The sequence below is a fragment of the Dipodomys ordii genome, unplaced genomic scaffold, assembly GCF_000151885.1.
Source record: "Dipodomys ordii isolate 6190 unplaced genomic scaffold, Dord_2.0 Scaffold38, whole genome shotgun sequence".
Classification (NCBI taxonomy): domain Eukaryota; kingdom Metazoa; phylum Chordata; class Mammalia; order Rodentia; family Heteromyidae; genus Dipodomys; species Dipodomys ordii.
The window spans coordinates 9920956-9943619 of record NW_012267254.1 but is presented as its reverse complement, the minus strand read 5'-3'; the positions used below and the strand labels follow the sequence as shown (position 1 = coordinate 9943619).

Sequence of the window (22664 nt, the reverse complement as noted above, 5' to 3'; positions counted from 1 at the left end):
AAATTATCGTTGGAAGTTTTTATGTCTTTTTAGCTTATCAAAGGATTACTGTAGAAGTTATGATCATTTTGTTGTCATATAGATGACTTTAATACTCCTGTGTTCTATCTGAGGATCATATTCCATAAATTTGTCATTAAATATCTAATTGATTTGGAATGTTTGGAAAATTCCAGTGCTGTTCTTATTATTGGTTTGGCCTCTCCTTCTTCACCTTCTTCCTTTGTAGAAGCTGATGTTAGGTGAAATGAACCCCAAGATAAGGATTCAAATGTTTTTTTTCTTTCATGTGATTTTTTCTAACACATTTATAAGATGATTTCTTTGTTGCTTTGTATGTCCCTCCCCCACGATATAACTCCTGCTTTCATTCTATTTGATGTTGGTATAATTTGTGGAAGGGAAGGGCAAAAACAAATCGTTTAAATAGGGATACAGGTGGACCCATCGCAACAATGAGATGTACAAGTTTTTATGTCGAAAAACGAACTTTACAACTTTGGCCGGGGTGGAGGGACATGGGAAGGGATGGGAAGGGGAAACAAAGGAGGAGGCACCAATGCTTGATAAGAAATGTACTCATTACCTTGCCCATTGTAAACCCTCTGTATGGTATTTTCACAATAGAAAAAAAAAAGACTCAGTAAGTTCCCTAAATTCTTTGTTTTATTAACATTTCTCAATGGCTTTTAATATGGCCTTCTACTTCTTCAACAACGATATTGGCAAAATACTTTTCCATCAACTTGTCTTGCTGTGTGAGTGATTTTCCTAACCCTCCCATCAATCTCTGAGCAACCTTTCAAATCATTCATGACTTTATTCCATAAGTTCTTTGAGCAGGCATTTACAGATTCTAGTCTTAATTCTTTCCTTCCAGTTTTGATGAATGTTATTGTGTCAGTGATGGTGAATGATTTGCAGCATTGCATTATGCTCATATTAGGGTTAAAATAAAAAACAGATCCAGGACTTGGAATGTCGATGAATGGAATGGTGCCTGCTAATCATATGCTGGGCTCTGGATAAACTCCACCTACCTATAAACAAGCTGTTCCAATGAGATTATATACCTGGTATGTATATGTGGTTGTGATGGACCAGACAATTCTCTGGTCAAGGGGTAAACACAAGAGGTTGGACTTGGAGGTAAAAATACAACTTAGACACTTGCATTTTCATGGCAAACAGATTGGGGATGGCCAGTTTCCTGGTCTGTTATTAACAGGACTTCAAATTCCAACTCATTCTTTTCAAAATATGTTTTAACTTCTGGGATAAAGTATTGGTGGAAACATTTCATAAGCAGGATGGCTTCACCCACACTTTCCATTACATTGCCAATTCATTGGCAAATAATTCCATTTTTGTTTTAGAAAAAGCAGGAGTTGTTTGCTCTGTGTATTACAACTGGTTTTATCATATGTACTGCAGTGTTGCCACATAATACCAGCATGGATCTGTCCTTCCATATTTTATGTCCTGGTGTCTCATTTGCACTTTTATGAATTTAAGTTCTATTAAGCATCTTTTTCCAGACATCCCAGTTTTGTTGCAACTGAAAACTTTATTTGAATGGTATACTTTTTCTATAACAATCTTCTTGGATAGAATCATAACAGCAGCTCCTTCATCAGTGGAAGCAGCCTCTTCAGAAATTTTTTACATTTTTAGTTTCAACCTACTCCTTAGTCTACCTCACTGTTCCTTATTTTCGGTAAATTGCTTTGGGCCACTCTTTTTTTGACAAACCCTCACTGAAGTCATAGAGGCTCAGTACCTTCTTATTCAACATTTAGTCATCAATTGGAACACAGTTTCTGTTTATGTCTTCTATCATCAACTTAAGATCCTTTCTACTTTAAGCATTTTACCCATATCATAGCTGCAACTGTTGTAGTTTGAAGTGAAACTAGCATGAATTTCTTTTTCTTTCTTCAAAATTCAATGACTAAAAGAGTTATTCTTACTATAGACTTATCATCTTCCACATTTGATGATTTTTCTTTTTTTAAGTCAAGAACTTTCACCTTTTCATCTAAAGGATGCACTTTATGGATTTGTATTGACATACCCAGTGATGCTGATCACTATTCTTGTTCTTTGTTGTCATTGTTAAGTAAAATAAGAATTGCTTGAACACAAACACTACAATATGAGTCAAGGTGATAATGGACACAACTATAAAATTACCAAAGTGTGGGTAGCATATACAGCACAAATACACAGGAAAAAGGAATGATTAATGTTGTGGGACATTATCACATGGTGCTTCTTAGTACATAAATATACTTTATAGAAAGAAAGCGTGACATTATGGAAGACAAACTACTCCATGTCAATTCTTTTCATCACACCCTCATAGAGATAAAATTTAAACCTGACTGGCTCTTCATGTTGATTCACTATCAAGTTGTTTATATTCTTTTTGTTTTTTGGTTGTGGGGCTTGAACTCAGGGCCTGGGGCTACCCTGAGCTTCTTTGTACTAAAGGCTAGCACTCTACGACTTTGAGCAACAACTCCACTTCTGATTTTTGAGTGGTTAATTGGAGATAACAGTCTCACCAGGACTTTTCTGCCTGGGCTGGCATAGAACAGGGATCCTCATATCACAGCCTCCTGAGTAGTTAGGATTACAGGAAGAAGCTACTGGTGTTGTTTATATTCTTAGGATTATCTCCAGAGTTCATTCTTATTTAAACTCACAAAATCAGCTATTATTACCTCATGCCAACTCAATTATGAGTTTGTTTTGTGTAAGAACAAACTTATAGAGAAGTATTTTAATGGCAACTACATGTGTCTTAAACCATAATAGATCTCAAAATTCCCATAAGAAATGATTTACCAATTTTCAGGCAAATGGAAAAAATGAAACAATTTTGGAATAAATGATTATTTTTAATCTGGAAAACCTTAACCTTGGTTAATTTCATTTTTTCCCTGCTCTTATCAGCACCCTTGCAACAGAGTGAATTTGGAAGAAAACATACAGTCTGTTGATTATCTACACTTTTAATTTATGGAATGAATGATTCTTGTATAAAACCATATGACAAATTAACATGAATTACTTGAAAGACAAATATAGAACCTATACATTATATCAGAAATAAATCTAAAAATTAACTTATATCACGAAGAGTTAATATAACTTTAAGTACTAGTACGAAACTTGGGTTAATCTAAAATTTTTTCTTGGTATAAGATTTCAGTACTAATTAGAAAACAACAATTTGTTTTTATAATATCCACATTTGACATGGTAAATTTTTGTCAGTCATGGGTCTTGAACTCTGGGTCTGGGTGCTGTCCCTTGGCTCTTCAGCTCAAGGCTAGCACTCTGCCTCTTGAGCCACAGCACCACTGCTGGTTTTCTAGTGGTTTATTGGAGATGAGTCTCACAGAATTTCCTGTCCTGGCTAGCTTTGAACTGTGAACTTCAGAGCTCAGCCTCCTGAATAGCTAAGATTACAGGCATGAGCCATGGCACCCAGCCAACATGTTAATATTTAAGCAATCGTTTTCAGTGCATGATAATCATTTGTATTTAAATTGATAGCAACTAGTTTCACTAGTAAAACAACTATAGGATATATACAGATCAGCAAGGAAATCATATATCTGGCAAGACACACACAATCATAATAAGAGGTAAATAAGAGGTAAGAGTTCTAAAGAAAGCATTCTAAAAATTCACACAGAAATATATCACCTGCCTTATGGTTAATAATGGTTAAGGAGATGATACAAGATGGATTGAGTGACAAAAGATGCTTGCTACAAATTAGGCCTCAAAGGAAGGTTGAAAGAGATCAAGGAAATCAGCAAGAATATTCCAAAGAAAAGTTTAGGAGCTGGAGATGTAGTTCAGGGGTGAAGTGCTTGTCTAGCATGTATATGGCTCTGGGTTCTACCCCAATACCACACAAAAATATCTTTCTCTGTCAAGAGGTAGCAGTATAGCAAATAGTCAAGATTTTTTTTTAAATAACTTGGTGCCTAGCTTGAAAAAAAATACCTTATAGCCTAGGTGATATAATAAGAGTAATGTTGATCAGAATTGGGGGAAGGTGAATTTGAGATGTAGAGATCACATCTCCTAAATGAGCAATTTATTAGATATAGAAAGTTGTTGGCTACCTGGGAGAAGTGGGGCATCCTTAACAGATGTCTAGTGACACAAAGAAAGACCTGAGATTAATGTTAAGATGCATTTAGATGAGTGATCAGCTATTGTTTATTTTGAAATGTCCAGATGTAACTAAAAATTCACAATTAGTTTTCAAAATAAGGTTAGGATGGGAAAAAACGTATCAGAATTCTGGTGGTAAGGACTGAGAATTTACATTTCTGGTAAGTTCACTAGTTACGCTGATGTTTTTGAGTCCAGGTTAATACTTTGAGAACCAAGGATCTATACAACCAAGTCTATTTTTCTAAATTGCAGCATGAACTATCCAGAATAAATAATCTCTGCTGATGGGAACATCTTTTTTTATAGTATGCACGACTGTTTATCCCTCAATTGAAAATAAATAGATGTATTTCCATCTACTTGGTTTTTTTTCAATTCAAATTGTTTCGTCTGTTCACAATGGAGAATCCAAGGCTGCCCAAAGAATATGCTTCCAAAATATAGTGCATTTTTAAAGGCTCTGAAAATTCGTATTTTTGTTTTGCACTGCACTGTAAAATGTTTGTGCATTCTATTGATAGACGTTCTGGATCTTTGCTTGCTGGTCACTGCTAACCTGCTAGCTTTTTTCAGCAGTCAAATATTTACTTGAGACTGTTGTCCCATATAGGCAATGGCTTGAAAAGCACTTAGCTATTTACTTTTCATCTTTCTATAAATTATTTATCCTTTAGTCTGTAAATGGCTATTTGTAGGATTAGACAAAGTTTGAAAGCTCTGATAAGAGGATTGTTGCTTCCAAATTCATGCATAATCCGTAAAAAGCACATGTAAACCTACAACCTCAGCTGGGTTAGCATATGAAAGACATTCTGTGAGCAGTACAAATGATTAACCAGTTAATATCAGCAAATTTGTTTTGAAACATAGGTTTATGCATACAAGCATTCCCTAAGGAGAAATAATAGTTCTAAACACAATTTTTTAAAAAAAACATACCTTGAGTAGATTTCTCTACTTCTTTCCTCTTTCTGCTCTGGCTATTGTAATTCATCCTCAGTTCTTGGTTATACTCATGCAGAGTTTCCCTGGAGTTGTAAGACTGCCTGGGTTTTCTTCCATCTTCACTCTCATCGGAAGAACTGGTATAAGCTAGATCCATTTCATGCTTGACTTTTGACAGAGGCTGGTAAGGTTTGCAGTCTGTTTGTTCCATTTCTGATTAAGCAAGCTCAGTTTCATTTAAAAAAAGGATGAGGAAGTCTTTTAATGAAGGCAGTTCTGGAAGAGAGTGAAAAACACAACCCTTCTTAGATTTGTCCTTTTTGCAAGGAAACGCATCTGGCAGATACACAATTGGTCCTGATAATACTATCAAAGGAGTGAAGCAAAAGACAAAGTAGATGACATGAAGCTAGCCGGAGGCAATAATAACACTCTGTGTTACATGCATATATTGGCAGGCAGTTAGGATTAAGCTGGAGATTGCACTGTCAGAAAATACTCAAAATCGAGATAGCCTAAAAAATATTTATATTGAAATGCAAATAAAGAAGTAACGTTTGCTGTGGTGTACGTGTATTTTTAATGTTAAACTCAGTGGTAAGATTTTTTTAAGGTTATCTGATTTGAAAATGGTCACTCAGCACACCCCACATTTGAAATGAAAACTGGTAAGTAAACTGCATTGGCAAAGAACACATTCATGCCTCTGGTTTAATATTGCATTTAAAATAGAGGCTCTGAAGAAGGGAAGGATTCTGGGTGAGAGCAGTACGTAGGAGAGCTCATGAAATAAAGTGTCTTTGAGGAGCACTGAGCTCTTTTGTGTTTGTGTTGTGGCTTTTGAGCCTCAGGCCTGCAGAGCATTTTTAATGAGTTAGACAGTGGTAAATTTTTGTTCTTCCTAATACAGAGAGGATGTAAACAACACTTCTGTTGACTATAGTGGTATAAGAACAGCATGATCTAAATCGGTTTTAGAAATGGAATATTAAACTCCATGATAAATCACTGAGAAAAAAAAACTCTTTCCCCACAGAATGCTGAGCTAGGAGCTGCTGAAGCTCTTAAGGCCAGTAGAGGCATTAGCTGCCCTACTTAGCACAGAGAGGGTTGAAAAGATCAAGTGCCATCTGAGACGTCAAAGTCCTGTGGAAAGCTAAAAGTCCTATAAAAAGGTTCTTATTTTCTTTCTTTGTTTTTCAGATTATTTGATTATCACCATTTCTATCCACTGTTGCAACTCTGCTACTTGGTCCTTGTAGGCAATGTTAAAAATCCTACTACAAAACTGAGTAGTGAAATTGCTTCCTTTCTTTTTCTTCAGCTCTTCTCTAAAGCCATTTTCAGAGAAACCTAATAGACATCTAGATGTGGCATGTTGAGGCTATATAGTAACCTATCTGTCCTTTTGGAATCCTATTGCATTTACGGCAAGCACAGAACACAGAAATCACCCAGCCAAGTTTTCTGGATAGACTGATATGCATTAAAAGGCATATCTTCTTTATAGTGTGAGCAAAATTTTAGAAATTGAGATTTTATTTTCCCTACCACATATTAAGATCCTCTAATGGGAGACTTCAGTCTTAGACCTTTCGATATTACTTATATCTCTTATATCTCTTAGCACTACCCTAGAAATACAGGTTAGAAATAACCTAATCCTATCAGTGGTCCAGAAAGATACCAACTTTAGTTTGATTTAACATCAGATATGATGATTACAGCAAAGGCAAATATGATATTATAAATGAAAATGTACTGATGATTCAACATTTTAATTTTAACACCAATTAATTCCTTTGTTTTGTCCCTGTAACTCATGTCTTTCCAAAGAGTAGTTGTACTTAATGATCTCTCCTCTAAGCCTGAGGTTTGACTAATAGCTAAATTTTTTCCATAACTCCACTTGGTTTTCTAAAAAACAAGTTTGAGATAAAAGTTATCATTGTATCTCAAACTTAAGTATGTCAGAAATTGAACTCCTGATTCCTACCCATTCCTAAACCTGATCCTTTCATAGTGTTTTCTATCTTGGTAGATGACCTCTTTGGTCTGTTTGTTCAGGCCAAGAAAACATAGTCATCCATTTACAGTCCTTTACATCTCATATGCAATGATTCACCAGTTCTGCATTTGAAATATATCAACAATCCAACCATATAAGTCCACTTCCTCAATACTAGCTTGGATCATGTCATTTCCACCTAGGTTACTGCAGTATAATCGTAATTGGTCTGTTGCAAGCTAGAACTTGCTTCTCACTGAAGCCAGAATGGATGTTTGAACATATTAACCTGTTTAATATATAAGAAAGAGTATGATTCATTTGCTAAGAAGTAGCAAGACATCCTATTTCTGTAAAATAAAAGACAAAAGGCTTACAAGAGCCCAAAAGAGCCCTACACTATTTCTGCAAACACATCTCCTCATGTTTTCCTTTTCTTTCATGCACTATTGCTGCACTAACTCTCTGATTCATTTCTGTAAATGCCAAGCATGTTCTCACCAACAGTCCTTTGCAACTTCTCATTGCAAAAACAGCCCAAATGGTCCTATTCAACTTTCTTTCAAAGATATTATCAACAAATGACAAACTACATGTTTTACTTAGTTTACTGTCTGCCACATATCATTCCCCACTAAATTACAAGCTCCATGAAGGTAGGCATTGTAAGTTCTGTTCATTGCTATATCCCTGAGAAGAAAGACAATGAATGGTATAGCATAGCCATTTGATCAATATATTTTGAATGAGTGATTAAGCAATTGTTGAAAATGCTCAAGAAGATCTAGAGAGAATGTGAAAATTAATAAGAAATTGTTTTGACCTCCAAGGAATTTACAGCCTAATGCAAACAATAAATTAACAACTCTAGTACAAAGGAGGATTAAATACCTCTGTAATTTAAGACACAGGAATTAAAGAAGTTGGATTCAGTCTATTTGACCATCACTATCAGGGATACTTTAGCCACTGAAAATCTATTGCACACCTATGCTATCAGACTTAATCTTGTGTTTTGTGACTATGATCAATCATGTTTAAATTATTATACATATTATCATTTATGGAAACCTACATATTTTCTTTTCCTTCCGTATATTTATTTGCAACATAGGTATTCCTGAGAAAGAGAGAAAGAGAGGGAGAGGGAGAAAGACACAGAGATTCATATAACCATTATGAACCATTTTCAAAGTTCTAATCACAGCTGTTCACAGTCATAAATCAACTAGGAATGTCACACCTATTCAAGGTTATCAGGTGTCCTTGGAAGCAATCTTCCTTTAAACAACAAAGCTGTTAGCTCCACAAAATTTTGTCCTAAAATTTGTGTCAGTGACTGAAGTGATGAGGGAAACATTCCAAATCTCTTAGGCCTGTGAGATAGAGTTGCACGTACTGTGCCTAGGGCTTTGAAGGTACTTAACCGTGACATTTGTTAAAATCTTGAGAAGCTGAGATTGAATTCACTGGCAAACAGTTCATTATTTGAAAATGAAAAAGCCAAAATTTAACATTATCAAGAATATTAATATTTAAGTCATACAAAGCTTAAAAGCAAAATAATTCTGAAAAGATGCTATTCCAAATGCTTCATGGTAAAAGAGAGCTCATAATTGCTTCACTGACTTTGTCATTCAGTAACAATCATGTCATTCTGGAAGTCCAGCATTGATGATATTTGTCAACAAAGAAATACCAAATGTATATATAATGCTATTCACATCAAAATAATTCGTATTTATCTATTATTTTGATAATGATAAAATTTTCAATAAAGCAATGACTATGCTAAGAATATGTTATTAAGGAATAGAATGGGGGAAATACATATAAGACCACTATTATCTACTGCAGCAGCTGCATTCAGAGAGTTCACATAGGATAAATTCAAATGTCACTACTGTGGTTTGCCCTTTGATTTTGACTCTACTTGCTAACAAGGTAAACTTTAAATGACTTCAGAAGAGACCCAGGAAAGTGTAAACTCATTTATTTATTTCCCGTAAGGCCAGGGAAAGACAACTTGGTTTGTGGCAGTCATTGGCATTTGAAAGACAGAATTACCATCATGAAAAGAAAAACAGCAGTGACCACAGCTTAACTTATATGAGACAACAGGTACAAGGCAGTATTGTAGTGCTTTTCCTATATAAACTTTTAAATTCTTAAAGTAGTCAATGGAGTAGGTACTATTTTAATTCTCTATTTTGCAACAGAGAAAATCATAAACAAGAACAGTTAAGTGAATAACCTAATTCAAACTTCTCCAATGGCCACATTCATAGCTATTATTCCATACTGCCATTCAGTAGAACACCAGGAAGTGGCCTATGTGGAAAAAAATGTCCCCTCCAAGGTAAGTTTGTTATTCTAGGAGTAAAATAATGAAATAATATTAGCTCAAAGAACTGTTTTATCCATCACATTCCATGTTTGCATTTGCATTGAAGGGAACTTTTGACTAATTTATCAAAAATTGTGTGTAGATACTAGGGTTTGTTCACATTAGACATCATACCTCTTCCCTCCTGACTTTACTTTTTAGTTCCCAGCCCTCCTAAGATATACACCTATCTACTATAGCATGATAGCACTGAAATATTGCTTTGGAACCCATGCCTCTTTTGCTTCATCTATCCTTCTATTTTGTTTATTGTTCTCATTCGTAATAACTCAAAGTGAAAATTTGCTTGGGTTTATCCTCAACACATACAGACCAGTCCTACTCATAATCGTTTATTGTGATTTGGAGCATTAATGAAAAAATCTCACTCCACCTCAGGGAAGAAAGTGAAGGATACATAGGAGAACAAGCCTTCCTAAAATGGAGGAAATAAGGCCACATAGTACCTAGGAAATAGAAGAAAGGGGATCAAACTCTTTAAAAATACTATAGTATTTCTCACATATAGGCCTTGTACATTAATTCAGATAATACTGAACTTGATTGTTTTTGTGCTGGTCCTGGGGCTTGAACTCAAGGCGTGGGCTCTGTCCCCAAGTTTCTTTTCCTCAAGGCTAGTGCTCTACCACTTGAACCACAACTTCACTTTTGCCTTTTTTGTTAGTTTATTGGAGATGAGAGTCTCAGAGACTTTGTGGCTAATCTGGCTTTGAATCATGATCTTCAAATCTTAGTCTCTCAATTCACTAGAATTATAGGCATGAGCTACCTTAATGCTTAAAAATGAATGTGAGCTGGACGACAGTGTCTAAAATTTATAATCTTACCTACTAAGGAGTCTGAATTCTGAGAATAAAGGTCCCAAGACAGCCAACTTGAGGCATATAAATCCATGTTTCTTGTCTCCAATTCAGCAGGACAAAAAGCCACTGCAGGTATGACCCAAGTCATAGAGCACAGCCTTGAACAAAACATAAAGTAGACTGGGGATTGGTGGCTCACACCTGTAAATCCTAGTTATTCAGGAAGCTGAGATCTGAGGATCACAGTTCAAAGCTAGCCTGGGCAGGAAAGTCCTTGAGACTCTTATCTCCAATTAACCACCAGAAAACCAGAAGTGGTGCTGTGGCTCAAAGTGGTAGAGTGCTAGCCTTGAGCAAAAAAGCTCAGGGATAGCATCCAGGCCCTGAGTTCAAGCCCCACAACTGACAAGAAAGAAAAGAAAGAAAGAAAGAAAGAAAGAAAGAAAGAAAGAAAGAAAGAAAGAAAGAAAGAAAGAAAGAAAGAAAGAAAGAAAGAGAAAGAAAGAGAGAGAGAGAGAGAGAAAGAGAGAAAGAGAGAAAGAGAAAGGAAGGAAGGAAGGAAGGAAGGAAGGAAGGAAGGAAGGAAAGAAGGAAGGAAGGAAGAAAGCCATACAACAAAAAGGAATATGTAATCCTGACTGAATCTTAACTTTATTCTTCATTAAAAAAATGAAACACTATGTGAACTGCTTGGGAGTGTGTGACTGTAAAAATAACATAATTATTTGATTTTTTACAGAATGGAAGGAAACAACTTCCTTATAGTTTTACAAGCCTGTAGGAATGACTGCTGTCAACCTAGACCATTTTCTTCTAACCACATATACATGAATTTCTCTTTTTCCCTTCATGATTATTTCTTCTCTTAGGATTTTTTTGCAAGTTTTACATAGTTTCTATAACGGCCATTTTTAATGGCTCCATAGGGTGTAGATGTAGCATAATTTTCGTATGTATCCCCCTATTGTTGAATATTTACATTCCCCCTCCTTCATTGATGAGTATTATAACTGAAGCCATATAAAGGTACTGTCAATATCTTCAATTTTTAAAAAATTATTTCCTTAGGATGGATTCCAAGAAATTGAATTAATGAGCCAAAAGATTTGAAATTTTTGTAATGATATACACACCATGAGCAGTGTGCATGAGCACTCTTCTTTCATTGTACCATTGCCAATACTGAGTATTACTTTTATTGTCTTTTAAAAATAAGTAAATTAATGGTACCTTCTTTAAATTCTCATTTCCTTGATTATAAGTGAGGCTCAATATTTTTCTGTATATTTTCTAGTTATAAATCTCTCTTGTGAAGCCATTTACATTACTCTAATGGAAACCTTAAAGATGTTTTTAAAAATTAAACTATACTGGTGCTATACAACTTATAAATTAAACCTTTAGCTACATTATGTGCTGAAACTGTCTTTCATAGGCTGTTGTTCTTTGTTATTTTTATGTTTGTCCTTTGGTGACTACTATATTAAAGGAAAATGTAGTCACAGACTGGGTATAGACAAATTGCTACAGAAAAATACTAAGCTCACAAAACCCCCCAAATTTCTACAAAACCAATGTGCTAATATTGAATTATTAAATGGATATTTGATTAGCTTCATTTAGTCACAAAATATATTGTGCATTGGCTGAATTTGAACACAAAAATATTGACTGGTGTGTGATGATGACCTAGATAGATACATAAAGCCAAAATTTAAGTTTGATTTTGCCATAGAATTGGCCTGTGTTGTCTTGTGTCACATATATACCATAACATTTTAGTGGATAAAAAGACATCATTTTTAGGACATAGACTGAAAATTTTATGTACTAAGTAAGGGTCTTATCCAGAAAGAGATTTCTTTTGCACAAGTTTGCTTTCTTGCTACATAGATGTTTTGTTATACTTAGGATGAAACATTCCAGTATTGAAATTGAATTCTGTTTATCAATTTGGTTCACAGGTATTTGACTAAACTAATTGTTTATTATTTTAGAAATCTTACAATGGAAAGAGAAAAGGTTACTCTTTGGAAAAAAATTCCTCTAAAACTGATTGAACTCATTTGTGAGAACAGGTGCAGTTGATATCCTTGTGGTATCTTGACAGGCTCTTTAGGCAATTTTGAAGAGAATGTGGAAGTTGTTTAATTGTACAATTAAAGAATAATATTCTGAGATCCTTTCTGTAAAGTATTTCTTCTAGCTGCTTCTGTTTTTTTAATTTATCCTTATTTTTGTTAAAAGTCAGTTTGATGGACCCTAAAACTACATTACACAAGAAAAGTAGAAAGAGGTAAGAATTAGTAAATGGGAAAGATTTTGATTCTCTACAAACTCTAGGCTACTATTTGGGAGACTGAAAGCTTACTCTCATGTAGTATTCCCTATTGCTGCCTGTTGTGGATTTCTCTCTGTCTCTGTCTCTGTCTGTCTTTCAAACACACACTCAAATCTACACACACATGCATACAGGAGTTTGGACAGAGTTCTTCTTGACTAGCACTAAGCATTTTATGACCTTGATGACTATATTATAGTAGGCAAGTGACAATTGCTTAATGGATTCCAAAATTAACATGCAGAATCCTGTTCAGAAAGAGATATTTTTTGAAATTGTATAAATACATAGTTTATTTCTATTCTTTAGTAATTTGCAAATAATAAGTCATGTTTGTATTAGAATGACATCTCTATCACACTATCTTTTGAAAGTCTAACAGCCTCCTAAAGTAATTTCAAATTATTTGTCTCATAACTTTCTCAATATCCTTTGTGATGGATTATGTAGATTGCTTAAACACTTAATAGAGGGAACAATCTTCAAGAAAATTGAAGGTAACTCAATATATAAAAGCTTTGTCAATCTTTAGAGAAGAACAATAGCTACTTATTTCCTCCAAGTAAATAATCACATTCAATTCATTTTGCTTACAATGAAATCCATCGGGGTCTTATAAATTTCATAGTACTTTTAGCATTAACATACTTATACAAAATGTAGCATTAAATTTAATATAGTATCTTGACAAATAATAGGCTTTAAATATGGTATTATAACCACACATAATGCTTTCTTACATAGTTTACAAATAGCAAGCATTAATCAACATTCTTTGTTGCTACCCATCTCCAGCATTAGTTCAGTAAATTTGGCACTTCATCAGTAACCCTTTCAAGTTTTATGTAGAACAAGTTGAAGCAGCAGCATTTGCACTACTAACTACTGGAAATTCATTTTCAATTATGCTAAAGATTAGCCTGAAAAGGAGCTAATCAAATTAACATAACATATGCTACAACTATATATATCCTTTAGTAATTTAATTACTGAGGTGAATACAGAGGTTAACAATATTTCTTGGGATTTGCTATTGTGGGCAAATCACAATTATGGCAAAGGTAGAAGGTTAGTATTACAAAAATAATCCTATATTGGATTCTTAATATGTAGATGCTAGAGTCAGTTTTATGACAAAGTAGTGTGCCTCCATTTCCTGCCTATAATGTTGGGGAAGTACCTAATATCATGAATGTCATGTAACTCAAAATGTTGTCATAGCTAGTAATAAGTGATACTGAGCAATACTCTAATTAGAAAATATTAGTAATAACTTTTAATCATTATGCTTATCAATAATAAAAAGGAATAGAAAAAGAACAAGTATTCTTTCATGTAACATAATCATAATAACATTAAATCCTCAAAACTTTTATGAGATACATTTTCCTATGTTTCATATAAGAAAAAAAGCATAGAAAAATAATTTCTTTAAGATCATACAGCTAGAAGTCAAGACTAATGGGTTAATTTTTAAAGTATTCTTTTCTTTGTGATAAATAGTTGCAAACTTTCAGCAATAAGGTGTAACGGTGGCTGCTGTAACTACAGTGAACAACTCACATAAAGCTGTCTATTTTCAGATGCAACTTAGAAAATGCTCAAGTAGCTTCTGGAAGCTGCTGAAGCTGAAAGATAATTGGTTTCACTTATGTAACAAAGAGAAATGTGCTTATTGGACAGTGTGGCCTAAAGGTGTCCAGGAAAAGCAGATGCTGGTGGCTCATGCCTGTAGTACTGGTTAACTACTTAGGAAGCTGAGATTCTGAGGATCGTGGTTCAAAGCAAGTTGGGGCAGAAAACCCAAAAGACTCCATCTTTACATTAACCAGAGAAAACAGGTTGGAGCTGGTGTGTCTCAAATGCTAGATTACTAGCAGTTCAAGAAAGATGAGTGAGCATAAGGCTCACTCATTTCAAATTCTGGTATGCAAAGTGTAGTATCCTATGATACTATGAATAAAACCAGAGAAACTATGAGGACAATGGCTGTTCTGTAAGGCTCTGGGGGGTCAGTCTACAATATAAATCCCTCCACCTGGCACATACTGAACTTAGACTAGCGCACATGGTATTAGCAGTGTGTGATCAGTTTGACACATATCTGTGCATGCATTCAGGTAAGAAGCAGAAATTTGCTATATTTCTTCAGTCTCACCTCAACAAATGCTCTGTAAGAACTATAGGACAGATGTCCTATAGTTTGTGATTCCCTCTTCTAATGTCTAACTTTTCACATCCACCAACTTGGAGTAATATAAGGTAATTGTAAGTGGGTTGTTATCATTGGGAGTAGGATTTAAATAATGCAACAGAAAGGGCACTGAATTTGGGGTCAGGATGTCTGAGTTTTGATCTATTGTGTCATTTACTATATGACACTGGATGAACCAGTTACCTCCCTTACATTAGCACAGCACAAGTTAAATTCCCTTCTTTCCTCAAAATATTTGCAGATGACTCTAATATTAGAGTATGTATTAAGGCACCATATTAATGTTAAAATAATTTATTTAGTTATGATTATTAATGTCTATTACAGTTAAAATGTACCAAAACTAGGCTACCCATTGTTTTGAGAAAATGCATGTTTATGTCAAAAGTAATAGCCATACTTGGGTGACAAAGCACTAGATATTTTGTTTCGTGGTTAGCTGGCTTATTGTTTCTTTATTAAGTGTATTTTTTCCATACTGGCTTGAACTCAGAGCCTGGATACTTTGAGTTTTTTCAGGCTCAAAGCTAGTACTCTATCACTGGAGCAACAGCTCCATTTCCACCTTTTTTTGGGGGGGGTGGTTAATTGAAGATACGAGTTTCATGGATTTTCCTACCATCAGTGGCTTTGAACCTCAATCTTCAGATCTCACCCTCCTGAGTAACTAGGATTACAGGCTTGAGCAACAAGCACCTCGGTATTAAGTATAATTATTTTATAACATAAATACAACTCACCCATTTTAATGTCAAATTCAGTGATTTGAGGTTCACTTATAGTTGAGAAACCATTACCACTATCCACTTTTAAAACATTTCTATTTCCATATCCGTTAAATATTAACTCCTGATATGCCTCCCCCTACTCCAGTCCCTACTAATCACTAATATACTTCAGTCTCTATGTATTTACCTCTTCTGGACACTTTCTATAAGCGGAATTACACAATGTATGGTTTTACATATCTGGCTTTTTTTTCCAGTGCTCTTAACTTTCATCATATTGCAGTGTATAGCAGTATTTCATATCTTTTATTTCTGAGTGTAATCTTGTATATTGTTTTATTTTGTTTCTTTCCCTTTTACTTTTTGGCATTCACATTACACATATGGTCCTATGGTTGATGATGTTGTCTCACATGTCACCAAGTTCTTTTTTCTTTGACCTTTTTTCTCTCTGTGTTCTTCAGAGAGAATAAGTTCTACAGATTAGTCTTCAAATTAACTAATGGTTTTCTTTTCCTGTGTGTGTGTGTGTGTGTGTGTGTGTGTGTGTGTGTGTTGGTACTTGTACTTGAAATAAGGCTTATGTGCTATTGATTTGCTTTTTGTTCAAGGCTAACACTCTACAATGTAAGCCACATCTCCATTTCTAGCTTTTTGATATTAGTTAACTTGAGATAAGAATCTCTCAGATGTGTCTGCCAGGCTAACTTTGAAGCTGGACCCTCAGTCTCAGCTTCCTGATTATTTAGGACTACAAGCATGTGACTGTAATGTGGTGGATTTTTCATTTAAATTTTTATACATTGCAACCATAGAAATTCCATTGGTTCTTTTCCTTCTCAAAACATGATTTGTTCCTTTGTCATACCATCCATTGAGTTACTAATGGTATATTTTATTATCTTGAATATATTTGAGGTTGCTTTGAATCTTTCTCTGCTAATTGTAACATCTGGAGACACTTAGAAACAGTTTACACAGACTATTTTTGTTGTTCTTGTTTTTACTCAGAATGTGTCATGCTGTCCTATTTCTTTGCATATCTCACACTTTTTGTTGAAAATTGTACATTTTAGGTAATATGTTCCAAATCTGGGTTTTATTTTTCCCTAAAGGTTGTTTTTACTTTTATGTTTTGATAATTTTCTAGATTTATCCCAAACAAGTTGTGATAAGTGGCTACTGATATCTCTGGTCAGTTTTATTGTTTTATATATACACACTTTATAGCCTCATTTGCTAAGTGTCAACCATGTCTCCTGTAGCTCTGTTCTGTCAATAGTTGTTGTAGATTGTGCCTAATCACCTGAGAGTTCAAGAGTTCTGTCCTCTGCCAATTGATATCTTTGTGGGAAAGAGACTCATTTAAAGCTCATATCATTATCAAACTTTTTCTAGAGTTTTTATTTGCATATAGCCTTTTCATATATCCTTTGTGCAACTTTTGGTCTCAAGGTTGACCAAAAATGAAAATCTGACTTGGCCTCTCTGGGTATTTGTCTTTTGCACATAGGCAAAGCCACAATGAAGAATATGCATTTTATGCTGAGCGCTAGTGGCTCATGCCTGTAATCCTAACTACTACTAAGGAGGGTAAGAACTGAGCATCACAGTTCAGAGCCAGCCCAGCAGTAAAGTACAGGAGTCTCTTATCTCTAATTAACCATCATAAAACCGGAAGTGGAACTGTAGCTCAAAGTGGTACAGTGCTAGCCTTGAGGAAAAAAAGAGGTCAGGGACAACACTCAGGCCCTGAATTCAAGTCCCAGGACTGAAGAAAAAAAAGAATATGCATCTTATAAACAGAACCAATGGCTCTGATTATTGAAACTGTTGGCATTGTTATGCAGTAGCATAACAATAGCATTTTGTTTGGGCATCAGGTACTTCAAAACACCCAGTAAACCACCTTTGACAGTAATGGTGCATCTAAAATTCTTACAGACTGTTCTATCATATCCCTGGCATTAACTAATCTTAATGAGGGAGGGGGAGCACAAGAAGTCCTAGAACAAAATAATACAAATTCTCATTTTTATTACACAGAACACAAGAATTTACTAAAGTATCAGTGATTCTTGGATTGCTGTAGGCTTTTGGTTGATTTCCAAATTTTCTAAATGGTTGTTTTTGTGAATTTTTTGAGCTTTATAATTGTTTTTTGGAAAGTGCATTTGTAGATCACCTCCAAAGACCACAGCCAGAAGTTCTATCCAAATGACTGATTTTTGTATTGGCAGGATTTTATAGAAATGTCACACATTAGTAACTTTTTGTACTTACAATTTCAGAAACTTTTTGCAAAAAATAAATTATTTTATTAGTGATTTTCTATGTATCAAATATTGTTATGATAATATTAGGAAGCTGTTGGGCAAAGAAAAGATATTAGTAAAATTAATTTCACATTTTAAAATGTTTTTATTGTGGCTTCTGGAAATTTTGTAATCACATGTATTATGCACTGTTTCTACTAGGTTACTAGATTACAGAAACTATTGTAATCAAATAATGCAATGGGTATACAAACGGTATAATCTAGAATTTAGAAAATCTACAAATTGTAGCTTTTCACCAAGTATGGTTAAATGAAAAAATAAAAGAGACATAGAAATTTAAGTGAAATATCTGTATTTGATTTGGACTCACATTTGGAAAAATGAAAATATTGCGAACATAAGATAGTCTGGGAAATCACAAAATGTGCCCAGTATCTGATAGCATTAAACCTTCATGTTAATTTTTAAAGTGCAATAGGGTACTGTAAGTAAGGTTAGAAGGCTTTTTATATCTTGTAATGATATAATCAATATTAATGGCTGAAGGGATATGACATTTGGGGTTTACTTCAAAAATCCATGGAGAAAAGGGAAGCAATTGAGAAGTAGGGGAGGAAGTGAGAGTACCCCACAGTCAAAAATCAGGTATTCAGGGCTGGGAAGGTGGCTCAGTGGTAGAGTGCTTGCCTTGCATGCATGAGGCCCTGGGTTCGATTCCTCAGCACCATATAAGCAGAAAAAGTCGGAAGTGGCCCTGTGCTGTGGCTCAAGTGGGAGAGTGCTAGCCTTGAGCTGAAGAGCTCAGGTACAGCACCTAGGCCCAGACTACAGGCCCCACAATGACCAAAAAACAAAAAGAAAGAAAGAAAGAAAATCAGGTGTTCAGTCTATTTAATCATGTGCCTTACTTCAAACATGAAAATAGTTTTGGAGAATTGTTAATGATGTTGGAAAATACTAAAATACAATTTTAAATGAAAAATAAAAATTGAAATTAATAAAAATTAACTAATGCTGGTTACATGTGATGAAGGTACTAAGTTTTAACTGAATTTTCTGTGGTGAACTCAAATTAATTTGTCTTCAGAAAACAGTACCACTTATACACAGAAATGTATTATCAACTATTTAAATTAATTAAAAGATGAAAAGAAGTGTCAAAAGATTAATGGCAATTGTCCATTTTGTATGTGATTATGAATGGTTTTTACTTTCTTTAAAGACTTTGTATTTTTATATTTAATTCATCAAGTTTCTTCCACAACAGTGTAATTATGTTTTCCTTTCTGTCCTTTCTTGATATGTTCATATGCATTTGTGTCTGATAAGAGATATAGATTAGTAGCATCATACATATTACAAAACACGTTAGACTTTTTCAAACTTCTAATATTCATGAGTAGTACTCTTATTTACATCCTGACATCTCTCTGGCATGACAGTTTAGGAGGACATTATTACTTCTCCTAAACATAGATGCTCAGATAGTTATCAAAGGTCATTTAGCAAGATGGCATCCAAACTAGGACAAACACGTAGGTTTCACAACTCATTGGTATTCTTTTCATTACATTATATTACTTCCTATGAAAACTATTGAACTCGACAAACTATTCATTTATAATGTAACTAACTTACACCCAGCTGAATTCAAGTCACTTGCATCAATTAACTGTACTATCTGTTTTACTTAACTGCACCCGTGAGCCATGTGCAGGAAAGAAGCACTCAGATGAAATAACAAGGAGGAAGCAGTAGAATTTTGTGACATATGGCATGCTTGCTGGTGAAATCAAAGGTATGTTTCATGCCAGCTTTTTGTCTGCAAAATGTCTTTCATTTCACTAAGAGGTATACCCCATGCCAGGAAATGCACAACCTCCAAGCCCTTTCTTTTGAAACCTAAACCCATGAGAACATAGACTTGGCATGACTTGATGGAATACAGAATGCAATATGTTTGACCCATTTGTGGGTACAAACTATCCTGTTTACTCACTGCATGGAAGACTATAATTGTCATCTGAATTCTCTATATTTCCAGTTAAATCCAAATAAGTCCTAGATTTATTTCTAGCTAGAAACATCATTTCTTCCATCTTATTTTAACTTCAGGGAATGAAAACAACCCAGGAAAATAAAAATATATATGATAAAAGCAATTAGTTTTCTTTTTCAGAATGATATCTTTGCCCCTTTTGTCCTAAAAGCTTATAACACAATTCTTCAATAGATCCTAGTTAAGGTAAGAAAATCTAGTAGTTTAAAGTCAGTGAACTTCATAAGGACCAAGTAAGAATGCTTCTTGAGAGCAGTACACCAGGTTCATTTTGAAAGGGATGTTTCTGTAGATTGTTAAGAACATATAATTTTTACTCTGGTGCTACAAGAATCTTTGATACCTCTCAGGGAAATTTCCATATTTGAAGGAAGACTTCATATTTAAGAGGATGGTGAATTGTGTGAAGACAGATCATTTTTCCTGCAATATAACTATCAGTTCAAATAATTGGTCCTTCATTGGTGTGGTCAAATCTTTTTCATTTAGTAGAGCTGGTCCTTAAATGTCAAAGCTCTTCACTGGGAAGCTTGCTTGTATGGTGTTTGCTTTAGCTTTAGAGATTTACTAGCTAAAGGAGGATTATGAGTCCTTAAATTTTTCTGTTGCAGAGTAATGTGATATAGCCATTAAGAGAAATCTTTGGGTTTGGAGAGAGTACTGGGCTCTATTAATGACTCCTTAAACTTAACATCATGTATCCTCATCTATATCATTCATATATAAATGAACAGTATCTTCCTCATAATATGTATGTGGCATTTAACAAAAGCATGTACCACTCATAATTTGTAGGAAAATTGCCTGTAAGTATATGTACCACCAAAGTATTAATGGTGGTTTGAACATGGAATTCCTATTTTGATTATTAGATGGAATCACTAAGGGTTATATTTTATTGTCTGCTTTTTATTCTCTTTTGTAATGGTAAAAGCTATCTAATGTAAAAACGAACAATGTATGCTATTTTAAAGTAATGTTCATGAAGTTTATAGTGGAGTGTAGTATATAAAATAAACCCTAATTTTCTCATTCTTGGCTCCTATTGTTGTCATTAATATCAACAATCTTGTTATTGGTAAGAAAACAGAAGCTTGTGGAAGCTAATTAGCATTAACTCTATAAGATGCATAAGCAAGAAAGAGTTCCTGAAATGCACATATATAGACACAATCTGTGAATCATGAATAAATTGACTTGACTGAGCAAGTCAATAACCTAAATTTGAGCAACATATAATAGACTATCTCTAAATTAGATTGGTTAAAATGGAACAAAAGTTTGACTAAAGGATATGTATCAAAGCAGTTAAAAAGATTTGCAGAAAATATAGACAATATCAAGGAAAGGAAGAGATTTTTCCTCAAAAGACTAAACATAGAATTTCCCTATGACCCAGCAATTCCACTCTTGGGCATTTATCTAATAGACTATAAACAAGGTCACTCTAAATCTACCAGCAAAACCATATTCATTGAAGCATTGTTTACCATAGCTAAGATATGGGATCAACCCAGATGACTCTCAGTGGATAAATGGATCAATAAAATATGATATATATATACATATATGTATAATGTATTTCTATTCTTCCATCAGAAATGTACCATTTGTAAAGAAATGAAAATTTATAGTAAGTAAAGCAAGCCAGACCCAGAAAAACACAGGTCACACTGTTTCCTTCATTTGTGGTAACTGGTATATGCCTATATATCTACAAGTGAACACACTGGATGGTAAAAGAAAAAAATACACTGGGACATGATAAATTATACAGGACTCTAGACATTCACACAGGAGACCAAAGGAGGATATGCTTAGAAGAGGATCACAAAGGCTCAATAGCTACATGGATATGTTCATACAAAACAGTATTTATCAAAATGAACTCTAGGAATTGTTCCTGTTTGGTTATCATATTCTTTCATCATTCATTTATATCATTAACATGAGGAGGGTAAGAGGAGGTACAGAAATGGTGGGACAAAAGGTGAACAAATGCAGTAATGATACTTACTAGACACTATGTTGAAAATGACTGTACAACTTGTGGGTGAGGATGGGAGGGAAAAAGTGGGAGAGAGCGAGGAAAGGGGTGACACTGTTCAAAAAGAAATGTATTCTGTATTGACTTATGTAACCATAAATCCTCTGTATATTACCTTTGCAATAACAATAAATAAATTAAAAATTAAATAACAAAAATGTTCTTCCATAATAATTTACCAAGTCTTGTAAGTTATAATCAATAACCGGTTGTAAAGTTTTTTCTGGACTTACTACTTTGTCACTCTTTGTCTTTCCCTGTCTCCATCTGCCTGTCTCTCTTACTTTTTCAATCTTCCTTTCTTAAACATACATGTCAGTACTTATATACACAAATATGAAAACCCATAAACAGGAGATATTTTCCCTTATTTTGTTCAGAATCCCAGTAGCTATTTGCTGGTCCCTAACTGGACAAAAGATTCTAAAATAATATCTTCACTTCATCCTTCCTCCACATCTATTCTCTCCTTCATCAAGTATTACTTGATATGCCTACAGCCTTTCACAAGTTTTCTAGAAGTTTTTTTCACAAGTTTTCTAGAAGTCTACCTGTCAACAACTTGTTTAAAGAGATTAATGACTAATTGTAACTAAATTCTCCTCCTAGAAGAAGTTGCTTTTTATAGAGGT

At 34.3% G+C, this 22664-nt stretch overlaps 1 protein-coding gene across 2 annotated transcripts in view; it reads right to left on the bottom strand.

Moving 5' to 3' along the window:
* Positions 1 to 22664, bottom strand: part of Tenm1 (teneurin transmembrane protein 1) — a 621649-nt gene that overhangs the window by 588132 nt on the left and 10853 nt on the right. Inside the window, exon 2 of one of the 2 annotated variants that reach the window (XM_013018086.1) lies at positions 5140 to 5421. In XM_013018086.1, the coding sequence (XP_012873540.1) occupies positions 5140 to 5356 (217 nt within the window). In that variant the 5' untranslated portion in view covers positions 5357 to 5421. Of the gene's footprint in view, positions 1 to 5139; positions 5422 to 22664 lie in introns of those variants that run through there. The other variant, XM_013018087.1, reaches the window with a different exon arrangement.